Raw genomic sequence first — 26,804 nt, forward strand, 5'->3', positions numbered from 1 at the left:
TTTCTAGCTAGCTGCCCGTCCTCATCTGAGGCCCAGCTGCACTGCTTTGTCTTCAGGTTATTAAAATGTGCCATAAAATAAAGCAATTTCCTATCTCAGGCCGTAAATCTCTTCTCTTCCTAAGCAGAGGGGGGAAACCATAATGGTTAGTATAGTTATTTGGGAATAGTCATTTTGTGTGTTCCATAGACATACTTTGTTTTCTCTCCTGACCCCTTGAGAGTAGAAAAACCCAGGGTGATCTGCACATAAGCATTGTTTTGTTTTGTTATCTACAAATATATTACCTGAAGTGGTTTTCTGGGGACTCCTGTCTTATAATATTCAGCACACACAGGCCTTCATTCTTCCCCTGCCTTCTATCTCTTTTCTAACCTGATGAAATAAAACACACAGCCCCGGGGAAAGAGTGGAACCTCTGGGTTGTTACCCTCCTGCCCAGGGCGTGCTCTTTGCCTGTGACTCAGCCTGTGATTTGCAGCTGCTTTAATCGGCCCGTGCAGACTGTCTGGGAGGCGAGGTGGGTAGAAGGTGATGCCTGCCACACCTTGCAGGGATTACAGAGCGGTGCGCTTCCCTGTGGAACTGTTATGTGTGTTCGCTCATGGGCTGACTCATGGGTGAAGTTTACAGGTGGGGCCTCCTGCCGCAGACAGCCTGCCTTACCTGAGTCAGGCGGGCCTGGGCACTGAGCAGGAAGGGCTGGTATAAGAGGAAGAGGCAGAGGTTTGTGTGCAGCCAGCAGGACGCCCAGGGACCAGCATGCCCCCAGAAGTGAGGTGGGCAACCCGCAGAGCCAGATGGCTGTGGATCTTTGGGGCAGTCCTGGGGCAGTGTTTGGGATACAACTCACCGCAGCAAAGGGTAGCATTTCTTCAGCCTTCCGGTCAAGGTAACCTGCAAGCAAGTTATGTGGAGTTTAAACCCGGCCAGGTAATGTCCCTTTTAAATTTTGGTTTGGGATGGGGAAGGGTCCTCAGCTCTGTGACACTTTAAGTTAGACAGATAAATAAGGGGTGAGCTGGGGGAGGGGCCAGTCCCTGAGTGGCAGTGTTTACTGCGGTGCCTAACAGATTGCTCTCCTGAGCTGTTAACCACAAACCCTATAAACATCAGCCCACCTGGAAGCACAGAGACAGCTCAGAGTTTGAATACTTGTGGGATGTTAATATGCTATGAAACTTTGTGCCCTTTTGAGAGTAACCCTAGCCTCAAGACAAGAGTACAATGCCAAAAGGCTTTCAAATATTGCTTGGAAGAAAAAATTACCCATAAAGTAAAACATTAGAATCAGTGAAATTCGTGTTTTAAAAAAGTGATGAGACCGTACTACCAGACGTGCTTCAATTTGCCAGGCATTAAACACTTACACGTTCTGTTCTCTCTCTTTAAACTTCCTGGAGGTTACATGGATGTCTCCACAGAGAGACAGAATCTGTGGCTGCTGGAATAGCCTTGGAAACTTGACAGAGTCACAGTTTTATCATCTGTACTATAAAAGTTGATTGGAAAGTTATCCTGCAAAGTTATCACTTAAAAAATGATCAGCTGCAAAACCCCTTTAACTGAAATAATATACTAGGATACATTTAACTGTCATTTAGAGTAAATATTTTTATTTTTTATTGAATTTATTGGGATGACATTGATTATTTAAGTTATATAGGTTTCAGGTGTACAATCTGTAATATACCACCTGTATATTGTATTGTGTGTTCACCACCCCAAGTTAAGTTAGAGTAAGTCTTTAATACAATCTGAATACTTGAACTGAATTTTATGGAAAATGAGGAGTTTGTGTGCTTTATAGAAGTGAGAACATGATATTTCAGTAATTGATAAATGTTTTATTTGAGAGTTACATGACATATAACTCTTGCAAAGTACTTCTTCTAATTAGAATCAAAAGCAAATTCAAATGGGTGATTTAACTTTAATCAGGATAAACTATTCTCGCCCCCCCCCAAGCATGTTTAATTAAGGCTTTTACTTGGGTATGTTGTTGCAAACAAACCCAATATAGTTATTTATTTGGATAATTTGCTCTTTACTAAATATGATTATTGTGTAAGTATGTAATGTGATATGTGGTGATAATTATAAGGCACTTGCTCCTTATTAGCAGAGATGATTTGTTTGCAAATATGATCATACCATCATTGGCTGAATTTCCTTTGAACGTATCTCCCAGTCGTGCCTTCAGCTAAAGAACATTCCTTTCATACTTGATTCTCCTTTCGACAAGCCTATTCATATAACACATAATCTCATTTTTTGCGAGTTTTTCTTTCTTTTTTTTTTTTCCCTAAACATGGTTTCTAATAGCTGAAGAAAAACATATATTGGAAATTATAGTGTTGTTATTCTGTATAATTTATAGTTACTGGTGATTTTGGAAGAAGCTCCTAACAGCAAGTGGAATATTCCACTCTGGGGAGAACAGGAGGCTTCTTCCTACAGCCCTGTCCCGTTGGCTTCTCCCTCTACTGCACGTGACCCGGGAGAGACCTTTATGGCCATGGATGAATCAGCATGAATGGTTCAAGATTTCCCTGGGCTGCAGTTTCAGGGTCTTACCTATATATGCTGTTTAAAGAGGATTAGAGAAAAGATTTTTTTATCTTGAAATATTAACTTTTCCTGATGCTTTAAAGATAGGGCATAGATATCATACTGGTTTGCTCTGCCAAGATAATGAAAATGTCTATAATTCTGTTTCAAGTCAGAACTCTAAATAATTTTTTAGTGGCTGGCGTAAGAATAATTGCTTTTTTTTTCTATTGGGGCTATTCTTAACTAGAATATTTTTCAAAAGTATATCAGTTCATCAAAAAAAGTATAAGTTTTTTCATTCATATGATCAATAATAACTTGTGTTACACTGGAAAGAAACAGTATATTCGAGATGGAATAATCAAAGTGATATTGAATGAGAGAAGGCCACAAGGGAAGGGATTTTCTGGAGCTGAGTCTTCGTGTGCTCAGTCAGAACCAAATAGCCCTGCAAAGTTCTGTATGAGAACGCAAGCACGTTCCTCTCCCCTGGCTCCCCTGGGGAGTCATAGGCTGGTGCGTGGTAGGGAAATGATGCCACGAAGACTCCTATTCCCGCCTGACCTGTGGTGGCGCAGTGGATAAAGCGTTGACCTGGAAATGCTGAGGTTGCCGGTTCGAAACCCTGGGCTTGCCTGGTCAAGGCACATATGGGAGTTGATGCTTCCAGCTCCTCCCCTCGTCCCTCTCTGTCTCTCCTCTCTCTCTCTCTCTCTCTCTCTCTCTCTCTCTCTCTCTGTCTCTCCCTCTCCTCTCTAAAATGAATAATAAAAAAAAAAGACTCCTTATTCCCCTCCTCCCATTGTGACTCACTTGCCAGCCCAAGTCCCTACTGGGAGAGGGAACAGTTACTAAAGAGAGCTTGAACTTGAAGGGACTTGCTTAGGGGTCTTACCCACTAAGGACTGAGATTCTGATCCCCTTTGCTCTTCCACCACTGCCATGTCCATTCACCCGTGAAACAACTGGCATGAAAAGGAGAGAAAGCCACATTCACACCCACCCTCCAAACTTCCCCTTTCTCTGGGTTTTCCCCACTCAGGTGCGTGCGCATGTACACACACACACACACACACCCACAATGGTATGGAAACAAAACAGAACCTGATGAATAAAGCAAACAGCAAGTAGACCTGGGTGGTGTTTGAAAGGAGAAATCCATACACAGACTAAAGAAAAGATTTAAAGTGAATGCTTGCCCTGGCCGGATTGCTCAATTGGTTAGAGCGTCCAGCTGATGTGCAAAGGTTGCAGGTTTGCTCCCTGGCCAGGGCACACAGATGAACAGACTGATGTTTCTGTCTGTCTGTCTCTCTCCCTTCTTCTCTCTCTAAAGTCAATAAATGAATTTTTTTTAATAAATGAATTTTTAAAAAGAGAGTATGCCACAGTTTTGATAGAAATGGGTACTTTAAAAAAAGGGAATGTTTGACAGTCAGAATTGTCACATGCTTTGGATAATAATTTTCTTTCTTTGTTTTGACTAAACACTCTGTTTGAAAAATAGGGTTGTAGCCCCGGATACTATCGGGAGAACAAAGGCTCGTTTTCTGGACGGTGTGTTCCCTGCAATTGCAATGGACATTCAAATCGATGCCAGGATGGCTCTGGAATATGTATTGTGAGTAAATTGATACTGTAAAGCTACCAGCAGGCAATCCGTGTCTCCCTGTCACCCGCTCCCAGGCCCTGAGACATCGAATGTCACAGCTCCTACCATACCCTAAAGAGAGGTTGCTATGTAAATGTAGGAGGCTCCAGTGTTACCAGGCTGTGATTTTACACTTCACTTTTTCCTCCATTTTAACCTGGGTTATCAGAGAACACCTGTCTGAAAAACTAATTTACACCTTAGCTTCTAAATCTCATGAAATGGTATTAATGGGTGAATCCTGGGACCTCACTCCTAACAGGATAAAATAAATCAGAGTTATTACTGTGGGCTCCAATTTTGTTGGGGGTTGGAGGGTAGAAGGTAGTGGGAGGGGAGTTTTGTGGCTCTCAGATGAGCAGGGCTCCAGAAAGCAACCAGGAGAGAAGGAGATGTTAAGAAAGGCTTAAAGTGCACCCTCGGTCAGACACAAACCGTCCAAGGCTAACAGGCTGAAGTGGATTGATGTGGGAAGGCAGGTGAGCAGAGCCCTCCGGTCTATGGCTTGCTCACTGGAAAACAATCTTCTTTTGGAATATGTTAGAAAGTCCTCCCGTAGAAAATTAGGTGCTCAGGAAACTTTTCCTTTGTATCCTGAAGCAGAAAATATTTTATGTTTCTGACTTCTTCCTTTTCATCAGCGTTCCTCTCCCTGGGAACCAGGGCCTCCCAAATAAGAAGGAAAATGGGCAGTTCCAAGGAGAAGAGGGTGTGGGGGTGCCTGTGGGCACCCAGACCCCCCCACTTAGGTGATACTGTTTGGAAATACATTCTCCTGGCATGGGTTTCCTTAGCATTGTGAGGTGCAACCGGAGTGTTTCAATTATTTGAGTTCCTAGACTGTCCTAAGCCAAGTCAGCATGTCCCCGGGAACTGCTTCCTCTGCAAGACGGGACAGGCCAGGACAGGAAGTTGTTGTAAAGAGCAGGATAGAATATTTTGTGTGATTTTAACCTGATGGGTTCAAAAAAAAATAAAAGACATTGAAAAAGACTGTTTTCCAGCTCATACATATTCTTATATAATAGTTGGTGTTGGATAATGTGTGTTATGTGTAACACAGGTAGATGCTTTAATAAAATTTAAATATTTATCTTGTCACTGAACCATTGCTAGATGTTGAGCTGCTGAATGAAGAACAAAGGGAGTTTTCTCCACAGTCTGTTCACCGACCGAAAAGATCCCTAGTGAGAGTTATAATTCGTGTGTTTTAACCAAACAAGAGTTTCTTTCCCATTTCCTTTCATTGTAGCTCTGTCTTCACTTGTCCCCCATGCCCATGTGGCCTCTAGAAACTGTTCCTTCAGGAAACCCTTACTGAGCATTTGCTCTTGTGGGAGGGACTGTGCTCAGTGCTGAGGTGAAAACCATCAGACATCATTCCCACTCTCACGAGGCTTGCTGTCTAGTAGAGAGTGTGTTCATGCACACACGCATGTACACACATGCACTCACACACATGCACTCACACACATGTGCACACACGGAGCCCATGTCTGTACTCATTTAACTGCTCAGTGGCAAGCTCTGAGAGCTGATGCTGTTCTCAGATGTGGCCATTGCATTGGAACCAAAAGTGTAGCTCTTATTCTCAAAGAAAAGTAATGGGGAGTCCAAGTGCCTTTCACTGTCAGATGGGCTGATTCCTCTGCACATTGGTTTCTGCCTCTCAAGGTCCAAAATCAATCTCTAAAATCTGGGACCTTCATACATGTGCAGATTTCCATGTCTTTTCAAGAATAAACTGTGTGGTTTGAAAAGAAAGTATCCTAGCTTCTTGCCAATAAAGCAGTACATGTCCCGTTGAGAGGCAGGAGTAGGAGGTGATGTGGTCTTTCGGTGCCACTCGCCAAAGGGACCTGCAGTGACATGATGCCCCTCCCCCAATGAAGACCTGCCTTTCCTTTCCTCCTTGTCCACTTTCTCTCCTCTCCCCTCATTTCCTCTTGTTTCCCATTCTTCTTCCTTCTACTGTCTCAATCACTCCCATCTTCCTTTCTATTCCCATGTCCCTTCCCCTTTCTCTTCTCATCTTCTTCTTTGATTTTTTCTCTCTTCATTCCCTACCTCTTGGACCCGTCTCCTCTCCTTCCTGCAGAACGATTATGCGGAACTCCCGGCTGCTGTTGCCTGTCCAGTTGCATCCTGCCCCCCTTGCACTCCACCCTCCAGAGTACCAATTGCTTCACGCTGCCCACACATGCTGCTGTGCTCTTGCAAGACTGAGGCTCTCTGACACTGTTCCTTGTACCTGGAATGCCCTTCCCTCACTTTTCTACCCAGCTAATTCCTCTTCTTCTATTCTCCATGCGGAAGGTGCTGTCACCTCCAGAAGCCCTTCCCTAAGGCTCCTCTTGCCCTTATGGGATGCTAGCACACCATTGTCATCAACTTTTCACACTGCATTGCATATGTCTATTCACAGGGTTCTATCTACCCGAGCCAGGTACCAATCCATTTTTGCATCCCTGTTCCTGGCATAGTCAAACATGGACTAAATGCCCAGTAGATGTTTGGTGTCAAATGGAGCTAGGTTAGCACATGTTGTGGGAGTGGTGTAGATTCATTCATTCACTTACACATTCATTTATTAACAATAAAACCAGATATTTGAAGGCAACTGCTTCGGATTTGCAGAACTGATAGACAATTTCTAGGGTGGATGCTCTTAACTGTGGATGAGGGGTTGTTTCAGAAATGCTTATGGGGCTTTATCAAGCAACTCAGGCTCTGATCCGATCCCCTCCCACAATCCTCTCCTCTCACCCCTAAGGCGGACCAGCATTCAGAGAGTTTTTAGTAGAATACAGATGGCCTCACTGCAATTCTTGTTTCTCTCTGTTCTTGCTTCTCTAGTGTTTTCAGCTCAGGACTAAGTAGTCACAGGACTAAAATAGATCTATTCAGGCATATCTTCAAAGTTGTCATTTGTAGTTATATAAGAAAGGAAACTAATTAACTCAAAAGATGGATGTTTTCTGAGAGTCAGGGCCACCCAGCAAAGTGAAGGTGAAGGAAGCATTCGGTACCTCACCTGACTCCTGAGAGACCCTCTGTGGATCCAACACACTGCAGTGTGGATTGTTCCCAGAGCCCACACCGACAGGAAAACCCCACATGGCGGTGATATTTGGGGAAGGAGGATTCAGGACGGGGTGAGCTTTCTAGTGATGATCAAATGTTTACATATAAGCAGCATCCTACTTTATAGTTTTCTAATATACTTACTAATCCCTTGTGTTTATAGCACAACTTTACATCTGGAAAGAATAAGAAAAGACATTTTACCATCTTAGCAGATTGTATAATTCTCAGTTATTCAAGGGTTGTGAAAGATCTGTTTAAGCTGAACAAACTGATTAAAGGACAGTCTTTGTTATTCAGAGCAATGCCACTGCCACTTAGGATATACATACATATTGTTTTTCCCAACCTGACTTCAGATATTACTTGAATACTCATATTCATTAAAGTTTCCTACCCAAGACTGCCTCTGCATACAGCAGTAATGTATATGAGTGAATTTTAAAAATTATACTTATTCCAGGCTGTAAAATTAACGCAAGGTATCTCTGAATTATCAATTGCCCACAGTAAGAAGTGTTTGCCTGGCTATTTTGTGCATTATGGTCTTTATTACTAGAATAAAGCCAAAAAAGTTTATACTGGACTTAAAATTCCACAAACTAAATAAATTTGACACAATTCACTCAGCTTTGTCTCAGTAGACTGGTTAATTGCAAAGTTGTACCATTCCAATGCTTTACTGAAAAACAGTGTTCATTAGACATTGACTTTTCCATGAAATTATTAGGTTCACATAAACACAAGCCTAAATACAATAATGTCTTGCTTTTTTAAGACACTGGAATTAAACTGAGTGCTTTCTTCAGATGCAATGCAACTTTCTGTTGTTTTAACAAATGCCATGTGGTAAAAACTTATTTCAATTTTATTGCTCTTCACTATATTATTGTGAATTATGAAGTTAAATCAAGTTAATTTTCATAGGAGCCATTCTAAGGAATAGAGAGAAAAGGAAGGGGTTTACATTTGCTGAGGCCCTATTATACTTTTTAAAATCCTCCTGGCAACTTTGGAAGTGGGCATTATTCTAACTATCCATTTTAAGAAAATTAGAATCATATGTACATCACTAGAGTTGATTTAGAAGAAACACTAAAGCTCAGAGAGGTGAAGGAACTTGCTCAAGATCATACAGCTACAAAGTGATAGAGTGGGATTTGAACCAGCTGGTCTCTCTCCACTTCATCATGCCACCAAATAGCGGATGAAAGAGCACTTCTATCATTTCTAGCAGCAAAAATAACTGGACGGAGAGGAAAAACATATGGTTAGTGAAACTGCCATCACAATAGTCCGAGGACTTGAGTTATAATTGTGTAAGCAATCAAGATGGCTATGGTCTCAACAGTAGTAAGTATAATTTGCTGCTATTAATTGTACTGTTTATCTGTCCCAAGAACTGCCAGCATAACACTGCTGGGGAACACTGTGAGCGCTGCAAAGAGGGTTACTATGGGAACGCCATCCGGGGATCCTGTAGCGTCTGCCTGTGTCCTCATTCAAACAGGTACTTTGGAAGCTTAAAAATAATCCATAGAGACAGAAAGTAGGTTGGTGGTTGCCTAGGACTGGAGTGGGGGTGGAGGGAGAACGGGGAGTGACAGCTAAAGGGTATGGGATATGCGACTTCTTTTGGGGGTGGTGAAAACATTCTCAAATTGACCTTGGTGATGGTTGTATAATTCTGTGACTATACTAAAAGCCACTGAAGTGTACACTTTAAACGGGCGAATGTATGCTATGTGAATTCTATCTCAATAAAGCAGTGATATAAAAAAATGAACAAACAAAAAATGCGAAACAAAACTAACAAAAACAGTTTTTCCAAACTGTGTGCTTCTGGGTTTTTCCTTTTCCTCTTTCTTTTTGCTATTAATTCAATAGTGAAACAATTACTTATTGAGCATTCATTTCAGGGCTATGCCTTACCCTCTCTAGATGCTGGGAAATGGCAGTGAAGAAAGCTGGCCAAGACTCTGATCTCATCAAGCTTTATCTGGAGAATATGAATGGGGGAGTTGTCACACTCAGTAAATATGTGCACAAATAAATAAGAAGTGTACTTTCAGCAAGAGATGGGTTGAGCAATTTAGTGAAGGGTTATGTGATTGACAGTGAGTGAGTAGATTCTTTAGTGAGGGTGGTAGGAGGGTTTTCTGAAGTCGTTGGGCAGGGACCAATGAATGATGAGATGGAGTAAGCCATGGCAATATCTGAGCAATGCGGGTCCTAGGCAAGAAAAGAAAACAGAAGAGAAAGTGATGATGTGTTTGTGGACAGTGAGAAGGCAGGAGTGGCTGAAGTGCGGTGTGGGAGAGAGGGCCAGTAGATGAGGCTGGTGGGGTTGGGTTCAGAGGGTCTAGCCTGCTAGAGTACAGCGTGTGGACTTTACCTGCAGTGTGGTGGAAGCCAGGGACAGTTCTGAACCACAGAGTGGTGTGGCCTGAGTTGTCATACAGATTCCAATATGGCCAATAGGTTATGTCAGTGGAAAGAACCATTTTTTCTTCCTGGCAACCCATGTTCCATTTGGGCTTGGCACCTTCTCATATTCTTGCGCATCATGGCATATTCACTGTGCGTCCAAGCAAAATAGCCCAAGTAACTAAACCAGGAAGAGGCTGATAAAGTATCAGTAGTACACAGGCTCTGCAGCAAGAGTGGGCCGCAAGGCTGACTGAGATCAGCCGAGTAGCAGAGAAATCGGCCAAGTCTTAAAGTGACCGGGAGTCACTTGCTCAAACATGGCTTTTCTGGAGATGCGTGTTTGAAACGTTCAACCTGCTTTGCTATCTATGGATATGATGCTCCTTCAACCTGCCCGGTCCTGCAGCTTCATTTGTAAAGAGATCTATCACTCGACACCAGCCCAGACTTGTTTGAACAGAAGCTGGAGAGAGTAGAAAGCAGTGAGGTTTCCATCGGGTGCTTCAGAAAAGCTTTTCATCTTGGGTGAGAGAGTGTACTGTTTTTATCAAGGTCAGCTCCCCCCGTTCCGTGCAGTCGAAGTAACACGCAACTTCTCAGATTTATTAATAAAACCCCATCTTTATCTCATTTTCCTTCCAGCTATATTAATACTGCTGACAAATTTCTAACTGTCCCTTCAGAGCTGTATGTAACTCAGGGTTCACCTATTAGGTCAAGAAAAACTTCTCAAAATAAGAATTTTTTTTTTTAACCAACAAATGATAAATGGAGATCTACGTCAGTGAGATGTTCCAAGCTCAGACGTAGACTTTTTACAAGGCAACAGGGTATTTTCATGATCTCTTCACTTAATGGGGAAAAAAAAAAAAAAAAAAAAGCTTCTTAAATGTACACCAGTTTTGAACTACAAGAAAGGGAATCAAAATTCCACAACTTGATTTGAAAAATGTAAAATTCACCAATGATTGTGCCCACAGAGACGTAGCTGACCCCCATGCTTCCGGCCCATGTCCCTCTGGGGATCTGAGCCTGGGCCTTCCCTGAAGGCAATGTGCCCAATTTAAAAGAATTAGAAGAAACAAGGAGAAAATTTTCCTAAAGAATCAAAGCTCTCTGTTCTTTTGTTCTGCCTAGACTTGTTTTATTTCTTCCTTGTTATTCCTGGAAAAAGTGCTGTTGTAATCATCTCTTCCAAAGTAAGTTACCCTGCTCGGTCTTATGGGAAGGAATGTATTTCTCCAGGCCAAAAATAAATGGCTTCAGTCCTATTCACCAAAATGTGCCAGATGTCAGCTGAAATAATGCATTATTATCTCTACAAGTCTCAATGGGCAAAAGTTTCTTCACATAAAGTGTAGCCAGACCCTTGGTTTCTGTTTTCACTTCACATAAGTCAATTTTTTTGTGGCAAAAAATAATGAGCATAAAGCTATCGATTTATGTTTTCACTGGGGCTTTGTTCTGTCTTCCTTCAAGTTTTGCCACCGGCTGTGTTGTGACTGGGAGAAGCGTGCAGTGCTTCTGCAAACCCGGATACACAGGAGCGCAGTGTGAAAGGTGGGTGCTGCCCCTCCCCCTCCCCCCTCCCCCCTCCCCTCCCCCCTCCCCCTTCCCCTCCCCCCTCCCCTCCCCTTCCCCTTACCGTTCCCCCGCACCCATCCTGCAGTGGCGGATGGCTCTGCAGGCTGCTGCAGGCACCTGGCTGTGGGTGGGGCTTCCTAGTCGTGGCTCAGAGCTGGGGGTGGGTCTGTTGGTTTCACTGAGGCTGGAAAAAGGTCTCTCTGGAAAAATTTAAGACTGATTACTTAATAAATCATTAACTTCCTTCTCTTTCCTGTTTTGAACATGTTTCAGAATTTTGAGAATAAGGGCCAATGTGTCATAGCCCTGTATACTCCCCATCATACACCCCTGTAAACCCCTACCCCAGTGCACACCTTTCTATACTCCTTCCCCTTCATATTTCTATACACCCCTTTCCCTCTACATCCATATTCTCCTTCCCCATACATATTGCTACATACCCATACTTCAATATAAATTCATTCCTACACACATATATATATATATATAAGAGACTGGGAGAAGCGGAAGGTTCTGTCTGTTTTTGGAATAAAACAAAATACAAATTTTTCTTGCCGCCAATAAACTTTATTAAATAATATAATTGCCATTATTATTAATGATTTCTTGCCAGCGTGAGGGCAATTTGTATATCCCATTTTTGAAAAATGTTTTATCTTTTGATGTGAAAAATTGAACCAGTGCTTGTTTGATATCTTCATTTTTGAATTTTTTGCCCTTCAAAAAATTTTGTAAGGACAAAAACAAGTGATAGTCGGAGGGTGCTAAGTCCGGGGAATATGGTGGATGCGACAGAATTTCCCAGCCTAGTTCTGCAATTTTTTGACGAGTCCCCAAAGCGGCATGTGGCCTGGCATTATCATGATGCAGTATGGTGTTCTTGTTATTGAACATCGCCGGCCTCTTTTCTAAACTTTGTTTCAGTTAATTTGCTACGTCAGTATGTATACATTAAGTGATAAAAATAGAGAGGCACACATGCGCCAAATATACATGTGCTTACGTGTCAAAACTTGTTGTGATAGAAACGGACAGAACTTTCCGGTAGACCATATATATATACACACACACACACACACACACACACACACACACCCCTACCCCACACACACACACATTTCTACTTGCCTGGACACACACACAAACTCTACAGACTCCTACACGTACATACATATCCACAGCCATAGACATCCCTACACACACACCCCTTTAAGTCCCCACACAATATTTCAAGAGTAGCTACTATGCATAGGACACTCCCAAGTATTGTAAAGGCTATAGAAGGTAGTTACAAGCTAGCTGGGAATATAACACGCGCGCACACGCGCACACGCACACACACACACACACGTGCGTATCTGGAAAAGTAACGGTATAACAAATGAATCACATGGACAACCTGTTTTTAAATTTAAAATTCCTTTATCATAAAATCAATACCTATTTCTTATAAAAATGATGTAATGCAGATGAGCAAAGAACAGCAGCCAACCACGCCCCTACAGAGTCCTCACTTGCAGTCCTATTCGTAATCATTTAACCTACAGAAAACCACTCTTACAAGCTTGTTGTATATTATGACAGATCATTTCTAGAAGCACAGACTTTTTCTTATTTTACTTTCTGTTTTGACTCGTTTTCTCACCTACAGTATGTTAGTAATATCTTTCCATATCAGTAAGTATTCATTGATAACATTGTGTCAGGACCCAGAGTTCTACTAACATCCATACTACCTGCTGTTGACCTCGGAGATAGTGTTACTGGTTTCCGCTCAGCACAGAACCAGAAGTAGGTCCTTTTAACTAAATTTCTGTATACATAAATCCTTAAGATATGATTGTACAAGTGGATGCCTTGGGTCAAAGCATAGCAAAATTTGGGGGCTTTTGATACATTTTGCAAAATTGCCCTCCAGAGAAGTTGCATTTGTTTACATTCCTGCTGGCAGCACAAGAATAACTGCCCCGGTGGATCCTAAAAATGACCAGTTTTTCAAATGTTTGCCAACTTAATAGGAAAACGTTGTCTGTCATTTTAATTGAAGTCTTTGATAATCAGATTGGATTTTCTTCGTGTGCTTATTGACCTTTTGTAAATCTTATTTTTCAAATTGCTCTCAGGTCATTATCAATATTTTCTAGTCTATTCCCACACCACCCTGAATGCGCCCAATATCATCTGATCTCAGACACTAAGCAGGGTCAGGCCTGGTTGATATTTGGACAGGAGACCAATATATTCTAGTGGAACCTTTTTAAATTTTTTATTGGTTTGTATAATTTTTAGAGTAAATTAATTTTTAATACTATAAATTGCCACTATTCTTCTCATTTTATTTTCTGTTTGTATATATTTTTTTATCTTGTTTTTGTCTATTCTAGACAGGTAGCAGTTAAGTGTTATTTGTATCTATTCTTTTATCCTTCAGGATTTCAGCCATTAGTGCCATGCACAGAGAGGCAATATAAATGTTTATGCATATTTTATTTTGGTACTTTTATGGTTTTATTTCTTTTTTTTATTTTTTTATTTTTTATTTTTTACAGAGACAGAGAGAGAGTCAGAGAGAGGGATAGACAGGAACAAACAGGAACTGAGAGAGATGAGAAGCATCAATCATTAGTTTTTTGTTGCGCATTGTGACACCTTAGTTCTTTGATTGCTTTCTCATATGTGCCTTGACTGCGGGTCTTCAGCAGACCGAGTAACCCCTTGCTAGAGCCAGCAACCTTGGGTTCAAGCTGGTGGGCTTTTGCTCAAACCAGATGAGCCCGTGCTCAAGCTGGCGACCTCGGGGTCTCGAACCTGGGTCCTTGGCATCCCAGTCCAATGCTCTATCCACTGCACCACCACCTGGTCAGGCTGGTTTTATTTCTTACATTTAAATCTTCATATTTGGTGAGAATTTGGAACCTACCTCTTGGGGGTATTACATTCATATGGTAGATAGATACAGGATCAACCTGTAAGGCAAAAATGGAACCAAGTTCAAATAGTGTTGAATATCTCAAGATCCCATCTCTTGATAATCCAGGGACCATGTTGCATGAACTACACACAGTGCTTGGCTCCACTCAGCAGTGCACTCAGTTGAGTGAGGTGTCCACTCTTGGAGAAGAACAAGGAAGATAGACCCCCTGGGAAAGCGCAGATTTACATCCCCCCTGCCGGGCTCACTGGAGGCTGTGCGCTCACTGAGTGAGTGGGGCCAGCACCCCAGCTGTTGTTCCCTCTTACTGTCACACTCTCATGCTCACTCCCCTTTGCCAGCTACCTTCAATTGACTCCACTAAAGCTAAATGTCGGGTATACAAAATTCCCATATAAACTTGGACTTGTTTCTGTACATTTTAATTTGGTTCTGGTGCCATTGTCACGTCTGTTTCATTTCTGAAAGTATAAAATGCCTTGGAACAAGTAAGTATTTGACAGAGCAAGACTCCCCCTGTAACCCTTATTTACAACATTTTCATTCATTGATCATTCTGGCATGTTATTTTTTTCTGGATAAACTTTAGAAGAGTTATACCAAATTTCAAAAAACAGAAAATTTATTTCACTGAATTATATGATAAGGTGGGGCCTCTCTAGACTGGAGTTATCTGAAATATCTTATGGATGAGGGGGGCCTTAAGTAGTTTGAAGGATGACTGGAGCCCAGTGGAGCTGCAAGGGGAAGGTGGACGGTGGCTCAGGTCAGGGAAGAAATGCAAGAAAGGGCCCAGAGGGACCTGCTGTGGGTGGCAGGGGAAGTGCCTTATTGGAACTGTCGTCTAAGGGTCTGGAACTGTCTGTCCTTGAGCAAAAAGTAGCAATTCAAGTTTTGTCTGTTTTCCATTTCAGCAAGGGAAACATTGCCCACACTTGCCTCACATCTATTATTCATTCTTTTCTTCAATGAAGATCTCAGTGTATACCCTCACTGTGCTAAGCACTACTACAGGCCTATTAGCAACCAGAACATAGACTCTGCCCTCAAGGATTTCTGCAGTCTAGTGGTAGACCAACAGACAAATAAGCTGTTAAAATAGTGAGAGAGAACAGAACCGGGCGAAGCTGGGATGCAGTAGGAGAGGCATCCAACATCCTTTAGGGGCAAGGGACAGAGGGGCAGCTATGCTGGGACAGCTAGGATGGATGAGGTTAATGAGAGTTCATTTTTGTCCACACCCTCTCCAACACTTGTTATTACTTGTCTGGTTGAGAACAGCCATCCTAACAGGTGTGAGGTGGTATCTCATTGCAGTTTTTATTTGCATTTCCCTAATAGCTATTAAAGTTGAGCATCTTTTCATATATCTGTTGGCCATTTGTATGTCTTCTTGGGAGCAGTGTCTATTCAGGTCCTCTGCCTGGTTTTTTAGTTGGATTGTTTGTTTGATGTTGAGTGGTATGGTCTCTTTATATATTTCGGATATTAACCCCTTGTCAGAGCTATTGTTTTACAAATATCGTCTCCCACTCTGTTGTTTGCCTTTTTGTTTTGTTAGTTGTTTCTTTTGATAGTGACAAAAGATTTAACTTTGGGTGGGGGGGCACACAATGTAGTATATAGGTGATGTATCATAGAACTGTACACTTAAAACCAATACAATTTTATTAACCAATATCACACCAATAAATTTTTAAAGGTGGGTGGGGTGGGGAATGGGACTTGGGGAGATCTTCCAGGCTCTGTTATTTAAAAGCTATGAGGCCCCCACCTGGGAGAGACACCCTGATTCAGTCCTCCTTGTGGTTCTTCACGGACAATGAAGCAGAAAACAACAATGGGCTGGATAGGACATCCATCTGGCAGGCAGCTGATTTGAAAAGAGAAGTTCTTAATTAGCAGGTCTTCTTTGGCTTATGTTTGTTACATTTGCTGTCTCAAGGAAGCAAGCTATTGTTTCTTTTAAAATTTTTAAAATACTTTCACAGGTAACTGTTTTTTCAGTGTCAAATTTTTTCATTTGTTAAACATTTATGAAGCACCCACTCTGTGCCAGGCGTTAGGCCCGGCTCAGTCATTAACTGTGCATTGATAAATACACCGACAGTATAGAGTAAAAGTAGGATATGTAGAAGCTACTGCTCACAAACTTTAGGGAATCAGGGAACGTGCAGATACTCCAGTACTTTCAGCCTTTTGTAAAGCGTTTTCACCAATGAAATAAAAGCTGGTTTTGCATCTCATTTGCATAATCAAACAACTTTCCTTGACTTGTTTGCTTTTCTGATGTTCTTGTTTAATTAAAATAAATCAAATGCTTCTTTTTTTGATTGCTTTGTATTCATTTTGAAACATCCCCTAATTTTTGTGAGCAGTATAGCTGGGCAGGGGAGGAAGCAAACCAGCAGGTGAGAGACTAGGAAAAGCTTCCTGGCTCATAGCCGGCTCTGGGGCGTGTTGCCTAAGTCACCCCTGATTTCCATATTGATCAAACCATGGGCTCCTGCATGTATTTTGTTGACTTGCCATTTGGCTTTAGCGGTACCTGTGGATTCTGTCCTTGGGTGTCAAGGAGGAAGGAAGCAACCTCTACCTGCCTCCCACTCTCAGATTTGCATTTCAAGACAAAAATATCTGTACTGAGACACATTCATTCTTGAAAGTCTACATCAGCCTTCCTCTGATAGGGTTACAATATCCCATACAGGGAGTGAGAGGTTGAGAAAACTGGGTGGAATACACAATGAGTTGTTTGAGTGTTTCTCTTCTTTTCTCTGTTTTGTGTAGGTGTGCACCAGGATATTTCGGTAATCCCCAGAAATTTGGAGGTAGCTGCCAACCATGCAGTTGTAATAGCAATGGCCATTTGGGCAGTTGTGACCCCATAACAGGAGGTAAGACCAACTCATACCTCTGTTCATCTGCACTTATTAGACTAGTATAAAGTCACAGGTGAAGAACCCAAGTAACACTTTCAGAAAGCATGATGTCCAATGCCAGCTAACAAATTCTCCCCTTATTTTGATTACCTGTGGAATGCCTAGATGGTATTTTCAACTTTGGTGAATAACTTACTTCAGTTAGGTTTTTTTTGTTATTTTTTTTTAACAGAGACAGAGAGAGAGTCAGAGAGAGGGATAGACAGGGACAGACAGACAGGAACGGAGAGAGATGAGAAGCATCAATCATTAGTTTTTCGTTGTGCATTGCAACACCTTAATTGTTCATTGACTGCCTTCTCGTACATGCCTTGACCACGGGCCTTCAGCAGACCGAGTAACCCCTTGCTCAAGCCAGCGACCTTGGGCTCAAGCTGGTGAGCTTTTGCTCAAACCAGATGAGCCCCAAGCTGGTGACCTTGGGGTCTCGAACCTGGGTCTTCCACATCCCAGTCCGACGCTTTATCCACTGCGCCACCGCCTGGTCAGGCAGTTAGGTATTTTTTTAAGTAAATTGTTTTTAAAACTCAACTAAGTACTCTTTCTCTAAGAGCAATAAATGTTCCAGGATATAGGTAGTATATGAGATGGATTTTACATATCAAGGAAAAGGTAATTAGTGGGAAATAAGAACAACTTGAAAGAAAAAGGAAGACTATCATTTTCCTTGTTTGACAGAGAATATTAATGTGATTTAATGCCAAACCCTTAGATAAAGTCTCTCACCTTATCGTTATGAACAAAACCTTGAACATGTGGATTAGATTTGGTGAAGTGATTTTTCCCAAAGAAATGGCAGAGTAATTGCATTATTATCAGTCTGGGATGAGGTGTCTGTTTTCATGCCTGAGGGCTTCATCCTTGGCTCCATCCTCGGTATCAACTCAACACTGTTTATTTGAACAGAAATACAGTTCTCAGATGACACAAAGTTCAGAGAGAGCAAATGCCTCCTATGACATCTTTAGAATACAAATGGGCCTCAACAGCCTGGAATAATGGGCTCATTCTAACCAGCCAAAATTATGTTAGGAATAAGCATAAAGTCCTATAGTTGAATAGGGGGAAAACCAACCTTTAACTGTGTGGTAAGTGGGATATGGCTTAATAGTAGGAGGTATAAAAAGACTAGGGTTTTAATTGCAGTAAGTTCAATATGGCTTAGAAGAGTAAAGTGGCCTAAGACACCTTATACCATGTCCACTGAGTCCCAGTGTCTAAACACAGGCAGACCCCCATCCCTGGGTAGGCTGATCCTGTAAGTCCTCACGCGGGACTTATACAACAGACAAACTACAGTGAAGAAGAATTGATAGGCCAGAACAGTGAAGAGAAAACTTGGAGAGTGCCTATTTGAAAGGCTGATGCGCGGGAGAAGGGTTGGCTGTGTTCTGTGAGGGCTAGAACCTACACCAAATAGTGGAAGCTGGAGGGAAATTTATTTTAAAGGATCTTAAGAAAGAAAGTGTTAAATATTTAAAGATGACAAAGACTTTTAAAAGGAGGTGAGTTCTACTGTTATTGGAGGTGTTCAAAGAGAAGTTTCAACATTACACACAACTTCTTCATGAGGTTGTGTTAAACTAGACTGCCCCCTAGTCTAACAACAAAAATAAGCAATGTGAAATAAAGTAAATATTATTCCAAAAATGGAAGAAAATGTTCACACAAGAGACTTTTTTGTTCCTGTGAACTTCTTTTCCTCTCTTTTCCTCCTTTCTTTTCTTTCAGTTAATAATATACAGATTCCTTGATGGGCAAAACTCAAACTTGTGGAGAAAATTGCACTGATAAATAAATCATGCAGTAAGTCAGGTCCCCCACACACTGTTCCAGGAGCTTGTGAAGGAAATAAAATGTCTTTCCTGGCTGTAAGGCATTTACAGTCTAATTGAGGAAATAAAAGTGACATAACTATGTATCCTGAAAATAATGAGTAAATGATTTTTTTAAAAAGATGAGTTATGGCCTGACCAGGCAGTGGCACAGTGTATACAGCATTGGCCTGGGATGCAGAGGACCCAGGATCGAAACGCCGAGGTCACCAGCTTGAGTGAGGGCTCATCAGCTTGAGCACAGGGTTGCTGGCTTGAGCGTGGGATCATAGACACAACCCCATTATTGCTGGCTTGAGCCCAAAAGTTACTGGCTTGAAGCCCAAGATCACTGGCTTGAACCCAAGGCTGCTAGCTTGAGCAGGGGTCATTGGCTTAGCTGGAGCCCCCCACCCTGATCAAGGCACATGTGAGAAAGCAATCAATAAAGAACTAAGGTGCTGCAAGGAAGAACTGATGCTTCTTATCTCTCTCCCTGACTTTCTCTTTCTCTCTAAAAAAAAATAAAAGAATGAGTTACAGAAAATTATAATATATAATAAAATAAAATGTATACAAATATATACAAAGGAGACATTGATTGTCTTTGAGTAGTAGGATCCAGGGTGATGTTTTTATCTTATTTTTCTGATTTTCCCAAATTTTTTGTGGTGCATTTTTATTATTTTTTACAAGGAAAAGTATAAGTGGTTTAAAATATATGTGTATACACACAGTGAGGAACGTGGCCTGCAGCTGAGAAGAACAAACAGGAAGGTCTCCTTTTAGCATATCTAGGAACTTGTCAAGCTCAGTTTTCCTGTGGTGCAGTTTGATGATTTCATGGGGGAAGAGAGAGGGTGTTTCAGAGTCAGGATGCATGGCACGGGAAACAGAGGTGAGGGAGGGGATAAGCAATGTGCGAGGATCAGTAGGCTTTCCTGACTACAGCTGAGAACCTCAGAATTTGGCTTCTATTTAAGGCTGTTGGCAGTGTAGGTCCACTAACATTGTGTGCATATCTCTCCCACAGCATCTGTCACACTGTTGTGTAATTTGTCTACCTCCCCCATGGGCCCATCAAACCACAGAACAACAGGGATTTTTGTACTGGTATCTTTGTATTTCCTGCACCTAGTATAGGACCCTGGTACACCATTCAGGCATCCCCAAACTACAGCCCGCGGGCCACAATGCGGCCCCCTGAGGCCATTTATCCAGCCCCCACTCACTTCTGGAAGGGGCACCTCTTTCATTGGTGGTCAGTGAGAGGACCACTGTATATGGCAGCCCTCCAATGGTCTGAGGGACAGTGAACTGGCCCCCTGTGTAAAAAGTTTGGAGACCCCTGCGAGATGCTCAGAGTTGCTCAGTTGAATGTTCTTGAGTGGTATTGGAAGAGATGTCAACAGTTGTATAGGAGGCTGTCAAATAAAGAAAGCCTCCAAACTAATGATTAGGAGTTTTAATTATATAAAAATGGCATGACCCTTTATAGAGAAGAAACTGAATGCATAATCCGAGAAGCCACAAGACTTCTGGGAGATGAGAAATATCCAGTGATGCTGGATAGTTTGGTGACTAAAATCTTTCAAAACTAGCTTTTCTGAAAGCCAAGTCAAAAAGCAGATAATGAATAAGCTTAAGTAACACCATCTTCTGTGGTTATTTCTCATTTCAGACTGCATAAACCAAGAACCCAAAGATGGCAGCCCTGGAGAGGAATGTGATGGTGAGTAAAGGAAGCACCTTTCCTTTCCAACTTGTAGGTTTTGCTTAAGATATGTGAGCCCCATGCTGGAACACGCAGTTGCCATTCTGGGAAAGCAACGTGGGAGGAGGTAAGAGGAGGACTATTTAAGGTCAAACACAGCCTCTGTCAGCTAAGTGCTGTATGACCTTGGGCAAGTGACCTTACTTCTCCAAGCCTCAGTTTCATCATTTGCAAAATGGACATAATAACTATATCAACCTCGTTAGGATGGTTGGAAAAATTCTTGTCAATCTCTCATCACAATGCCTGATAAATAGCAATAAATAAATAACTAAAAGCTATTTATTATTATCTTTCCCCAAATATAAATAAGCAACAATTTGCATAGACTTACCATTTCTTCTCCCCCCCAGTTTTATTGAGATATAATTAATATAAAACATTGTATTAGTTTAAGGTGTACAACATAATAATTTGACATATATATTGCAAAATTATTATCACAGTAAGTTTAGTTAACATCCATCAGCTTACACAGTCAGACATTTTTACTCTTGTGATGAGACCTCTCAAGATCTACTTACTCCCTTAGCAACTATCAAAAGGCAATACAGTGTTAACTATAGTCACCATGTTGTATATTACATCCTCAGGACTTACTTGTGTTATAACTGGATATTTATAACTTTGACCACCTTCACCCATTCCCCCTACACCACCATTTCTTTTTAAAATGCATTCTGTCTAGAGATCTCCTTTTTTTGGAGTCTGCATTCCTCCCTGGGAAGTCTAGGACTGTGATGTTTGGCCAAGGGTAATCCATGTGCATGTTAACTGGGCTATATAGCCCTTTTGTTCTGGTTGTGATCCTGTGGCTCTAGCTTGCAGAATACTTGTCTTTGATTGTGGTCCCTACAGATTGTGACAGCTGTGTGACGACACTCTTGAACGACCTGGCCACCATGGGTGATGAGCTCCACCTCGTCAAGTCTCAGCTGCAGGGCCTGAGTGCCAGTGCGGGCACCCTGGAGCAGATGGGGTACTTGGAGACCCAAACGAAGGACCTGAGGGTATAGTAGTCTGTGGGTCCAGCATGGTACTGGCCCAGATTAGATACGTGTTGCCTAGATGCTGCATGAATGAATGAATATTCCTTAAGCGGGAAAGGAGAGGTTAACTCCATTTAAGACTCAGGGGGCTTTCCTTCTTTCTCTGATGTAAATGAAGATTAGATTCTTAAATTGAGGTATAATTGACCTACAGTATTTATTCTTTTCAGGTGTATAACGTAGAGATTTAATATTCATATACATTTTGAAGTGAGCACCACATTAAGTCTAGTTACCTCTGTCACATACAAAGTTGCTACGGTATGATTGCACGGTATGATTGCGTATTTTCCCCGTGCTGTTCGTTACTTCCCCGTGACCTGTTTATTTTATAACTGGAAGTTTGTACCCTTCAATTCTCTTCACCTTTACTGTTCCCCCCACCCCCACCCCCACTACCCTCTGGCAAACACCAGTTTGTTCTCTGTATCCATTAGTCCATTTCTGTTTTATTTGTTCATTTGTTTTGTATTTTAGATTCCACAAATAAGTGAAATCATACAGTATTAGTCTTCTCCTTTCTGACTTATTTCACTTAGAATAATACATTTTTTACTGGTGGAAAGTACTAGTAAACACACCAAACTAATACTTCTAAGGGAACATTCCTTAATTACTGAATGTTTCTAGGCAAATTTTTCTCATCGTTCAGTATCTTACGTTCAGAAGACTTAGTAACAGAGTTGTGTAGAATCGTTATTAATTTTTCTTTAAATGTCTGATGAATTTTCCAGTGAAGCCATGTGGGCCTGAGTTTTCTTTGTTGTAAGTCTTCTTTTACTTTTCTTTTTAAAAAATAAACCATAAGTTCATTTTTTAAAAATAGATATGAGACTATTTGGGTTACCAACTTCTTCTTGAGTGATATTTAGTAATTTGTGCCTTTAAATAATTTTTTGTTCCATCTAAGTTACCAAATGTATTGACAAAATTGTTCATAATTTTCTCTTCTTATCTGCAAAATCTGTAGTGATGCCCTCGCATTCACTCTACATATTGGTAATTTGTGTTTATCTCTTTTTTTCTTGATTATTCTGGATAGAGTTTTGTTCATTTTATTTTTATTTCATTGATTTTCTCTTCTGTGTTTCTGTTTTCAATTTTATTGACTTCTGTTTTCACCCATATATTTTTTCCTTCTGCTTGCTTTGTGTTTAACTTGCTATGTTTTCTAGTTTCTTAAGAGGAAAGCTTATTTTACAGAACCAAAACCTTTTTTGTTTTTAATATAAGAATTTAATGCTAAATACTTTCCCCAAGCACCATGGTAGCTGCATCACACATATTTTAAAATGTTTTTTATTTTCATTTAATTCAGAAGATTCTCTAATTTCTCTTGTGACATATCTTTAATCCCTGAGTTTTTTAGAAGTGTGTTAATTTCCAAATTGGGTATTTTCCAGGTAACTTTCTGTTATTGATTTTTACTTTAGCTATATTGTAATCAATGAATACACTTTATATTATTCCAGTTCTTTTATTTCTTTTTTTTTTTTTTGTATTTTTCTGAAGCTAGAAACGGGGAGAAACAGTCAGACAGACTCCCGCATGCGCCCGACCGGGATCCACCCGGCATGCCCACCAGGGAGCAACACTCTGCCCACCAGGGGGCGATGCTCTGCCCCTCCGGGCGTCGCTCTGTCGAGACCAGAGCCACTCTAGCGCCTGGGGCAGAGGCCAAGGAGCCATCCCCAGCGCCCGGGCCATCTTTGCTCCAATGGAGCCTTGGCTGCGGGAGGGGAAGAGAGAGACAGAGAGGAAGGAGAGGGGGAGGGGTGGAGAAGCAGATGGGCGCTTCTCCTGTGTGCCCTGGCCGGGAATCGAACCCAGGTCCCCTGCACACCAGGCCGATGCTCTACCACTGAGCCAACCGGCCAGGGCTATTCCAGTTCTTTTAAATGTGCTGCGATTTGTTTCATAATTCAAAATATGGTCCCCCTGAGAGAGTGTTATATGTTCACTTGTAAAGAAGTTGACCAAGAGAATGTCCTGAGAAGAAGTAGGGTCTAAAGGGCTCCAAAGGGTAAGAGTCAGGCTCCCCCGATGAATTAAGATTGAGAAAAAAAAACACCTTGAAACTGCCAAATGCTCATTGTTGGGCAATGGCTATATGAGAACCTAGGAAAGCTACAAACTTACAGCTGGGACCTGGAAAAGACTCATAAACAAGCATCTGTACTGGAATGTGCCATACTCAATATCGCCATAGTGTGCAAGTCCTTAGCTGCTCATGTAAGACCTGGTCCTGGACTGGAGGGTTGGGGGTGGGAGTGGTAATAGCTGTAAGACCACTGGCCAGCGCACCGAGAGTGCAGAGATGGACAGCTCCCACTCGGAACAAGCTTGCAAACACTGTAAATAGACAACTAACAATAAGAAAGACATCTCACAGAGCAGCAGTCAAAAGATAAGTTCCCTTTCAAGAAATGAAAATCGTAGGAAACTCTAAAATGACTTTGAAGAATAACAATCAATAGAAGGAACAAGAAATTTAAACACCAAAAACCAAATAAAAAGCAGTAGTTATAAAAAGATCCCATTAAAAATTACAGCAATGAAAAAATATCACTCATTGAAATACAAGAATTCAGTAGATAAGACAAAACCCTAAGCTAGCCTGAGCAGGCGGTGGCGCAGTGGATAGAGCATCAGACTGGGATGTGGAAGGACCCAGGTTCGAGACCCCAAGCTCACCAGTTTGAGAGCGAGCTCATCTGGTTTGAGCAAAAGCTCACCAGCTTGGACCCAAGGTCGCTGTCTCGAGCAAGGGGTCACTCACTCTGCTGAAGGCTCACGGGCAAGGCACATATGAGAAAGCAATCAATGAACAATTAAGGTGTCGCAACAAAAAACTAATGATTGATGCTTCTCATCTCTCTCAGTTCCTGTCTGTCTGTCCCTGTCTATCCCTCTCTCTGTCTCTGTAAAAAAAAATCCCAAAAAACAAACAAACAAACAAACAAAAAACCCCTAAGCTAAACATAGGGAAAGGGCTTTGGGGAAAGTTTAATAAGTGCTTTTGGAGTAAGGGCTGATTATAAACCCATCAGTGGCTATAGCTGAGTATACATAGCAAAAAATAATGCTAGAAAAATGACTCTTCTATCAGGATCATTTTAGTCCATGGTTTACAGGCTTAATATACAGGGGAGGGGGAAAGGCCTTTATATTTTGAGAGAAAGGAATTCACTAGAGCTACTTTGATTTCATCAATACAGCTCTGTACTTCTTCAGTGAAGGGAAGGGGACCATCATTCCTATGTGCCAGGCTCTGTGCTAAAAGCTTTACTTCACAACATCCTTTGAGGAAAATAGTGTTGTATTCCTTAACAGGCATGGGAATGCTAAGTAACTTGCCTAAAATTACACAGCTAGTATGTGCTAGTTCTAGAATTCCAACCAAGAGCAGATTCTAAAGACCATGCTTTACCCCACTGTCCTTTTCACCAGGTGTTCTACCAACATTCGGCAGAATATGTACCTCAGTTTCCCAGAGGAACATAAAATAGAACTATTTTCTTGCTATATCACACAAACACTGTGAAAGTTCAGTAAAAATAAGTGTGAGAGAACTAAGTTTTTAATGCTTGTGCAAGCATGCTGTTTCATATGTAATACACGTATGAAACAGCACATTTTCATTCACATTAGCCCACGTATCATCATAAACTACCCAGCAGCTTAATATTATAGTCTCCAAAGTACAGATGAAGGAGATAAGGTACAGTGAGCTTATCTAAGTGGGAACCTGGAGTTTGTACCTTAGCTACGAAACCTATATTCTTTTACCCAACACTGGCTCTCATGTACAAATACAGGAAATAGTATTGCTTTTTCCTATAAAATGACTTAAGGCACTAACAAATATTTTCCAAAAAATTGAAAATAATCACTATTCTAGATGTTATGTACAGCAATGTCACCTTCTCAAAGTAATGAAGTAGTTGAGTAACCGCAAAAGTAAGGGGGGGCCTGGACTTTGGTCCTGAAGCAATACTGGTCAGGCCAGGGCATGGACAAGTCACTCAACTTCTTTGAGCTTCTGTTTTCTCATTTCTAATATGAGGGCAATCCATGAAATGAGCTCTGAGTTCCTCTACTTTTCTAATATTCTTTGAATCTAATGGTTCCTTCAATAAAGTAGCCATAGCACTGTTTTTAGTGTTTTAAAGTTAAATATAGGTTAAAAAGAATAGAATGTATTATAGAATCAGGAAAGTGGTATGTCTCTCATTTCTCTAAGGTTAAATCATTTATTCAAGTAAAGTTTTTCTGTTTTTTTTTCACATTTTTAAATTTTGCTATTTTTTTTTATTGTAGAACCATATCAGAATTTATATCATGAAGTAGATTCTTCATGTCGCCTATTTCAAAGAACCATGTTTTTCTGTGTGTGAAATCACCATTGGTCTTGCTAAATGAATCTTTTCATATCGTTACCAGGTTTACCAAGTTGATGGGACTTCCTCCAAATTTCTACTCTAAAGTGAGATTAACTTTGCTTTTGGCTTTCAGAATCTGCTGCACAACTACCGTTCTGCCATTTCCAATCAGGGCTCAAAACTCGATGGCCTGGAAAAAGAGCTGAGTAATTTGAATCGTGAATTTGACACTCTGCAAGAAAAGGTAATGTGTTAGGTCACTAACATTAACTTTTTCTTTTTTTAAAAAAAAAATATTGTTAGTTTCCCTCCCATTAACTTCATTTGTTGCTAATCCATCTATTTTTCATACAGGTTCAAATAAATTCCAGAAAAGCACAAACATTATATAACAATGTTGATCGGACGACACAAAGCGCAAAAGAACTGGACTCAAAGATTAAAAATGTCATCCGAAATGTGCACAGTAAGAAGTTCCTAAATCCAATGACGTTTTATATTACATAGCCGTTTTTGCACACTGAAAGAATTTTCCTTTAAGAGTTCAACACTATGAAGAAGATCCTGCAGTGAAACTAAAAAAAACTAATATGACCCCTCCCATAA

General features: G+C 41.2%; 1 protein-coding gene across 3 annotated transcripts in view; it reads left to right on the plus strand.

Moving 5' to 3' along the window:
• LAMA3 (laminin subunit alpha 3) overlaps positions 1 to 26,804 on the plus strand; it is a 308,158-nt gene that overhangs the window by 233,799 nt on the left and 47,555 nt on the right. For 2 of the 3 annotated variants that reach the window (XM_066246337.1, XM_066246338.1), the window contains 8 exons: positions 4,061 to 4,174; positions 8,689 to 8,798; positions 11,198 to 11,278; positions 17,028 to 17,134; positions 20,675 to 20,725; positions 21,626 to 21,777; positions 26,332 to 26,442; positions 26,553 to 26,664. In XM_066246337.1, the coding sequence (XP_066102434.1) occupies positions 4,061 to 4,174; positions 8,689 to 8,798; positions 11,198 to 11,278; positions 17,028 to 17,134; positions 20,675 to 20,725; positions 21,626 to 21,777; positions 26,332 to 26,442; positions 26,553 to 26,664 (838 nt within the window). Of the gene's footprint in view, positions 1 to 529; positions 934 to 4,060; positions 4,175 to 8,688; positions 8,799 to 11,197; positions 11,279 to 17,027; positions 17,135 to 20,674; positions 20,726 to 21,625; positions 21,778 to 26,331; positions 26,443 to 26,552; positions 26,665 to 26,804 lie in introns of those variants that run through there. The other variant, XM_066246339.1, reaches the window with a different exon arrangement.

Source organism: Saccopteryx bilineata, chromosome 11 (genome assembly GCF_036850765.1).
Source record: "Saccopteryx bilineata isolate mSacBil1 chromosome 11, mSacBil1_pri_phased_curated, whole genome shotgun sequence".
Classification (NCBI taxonomy): domain Eukaryota; kingdom Metazoa; phylum Chordata; class Mammalia; order Chiroptera; family Emballonuridae; genus Saccopteryx; species Saccopteryx bilineata.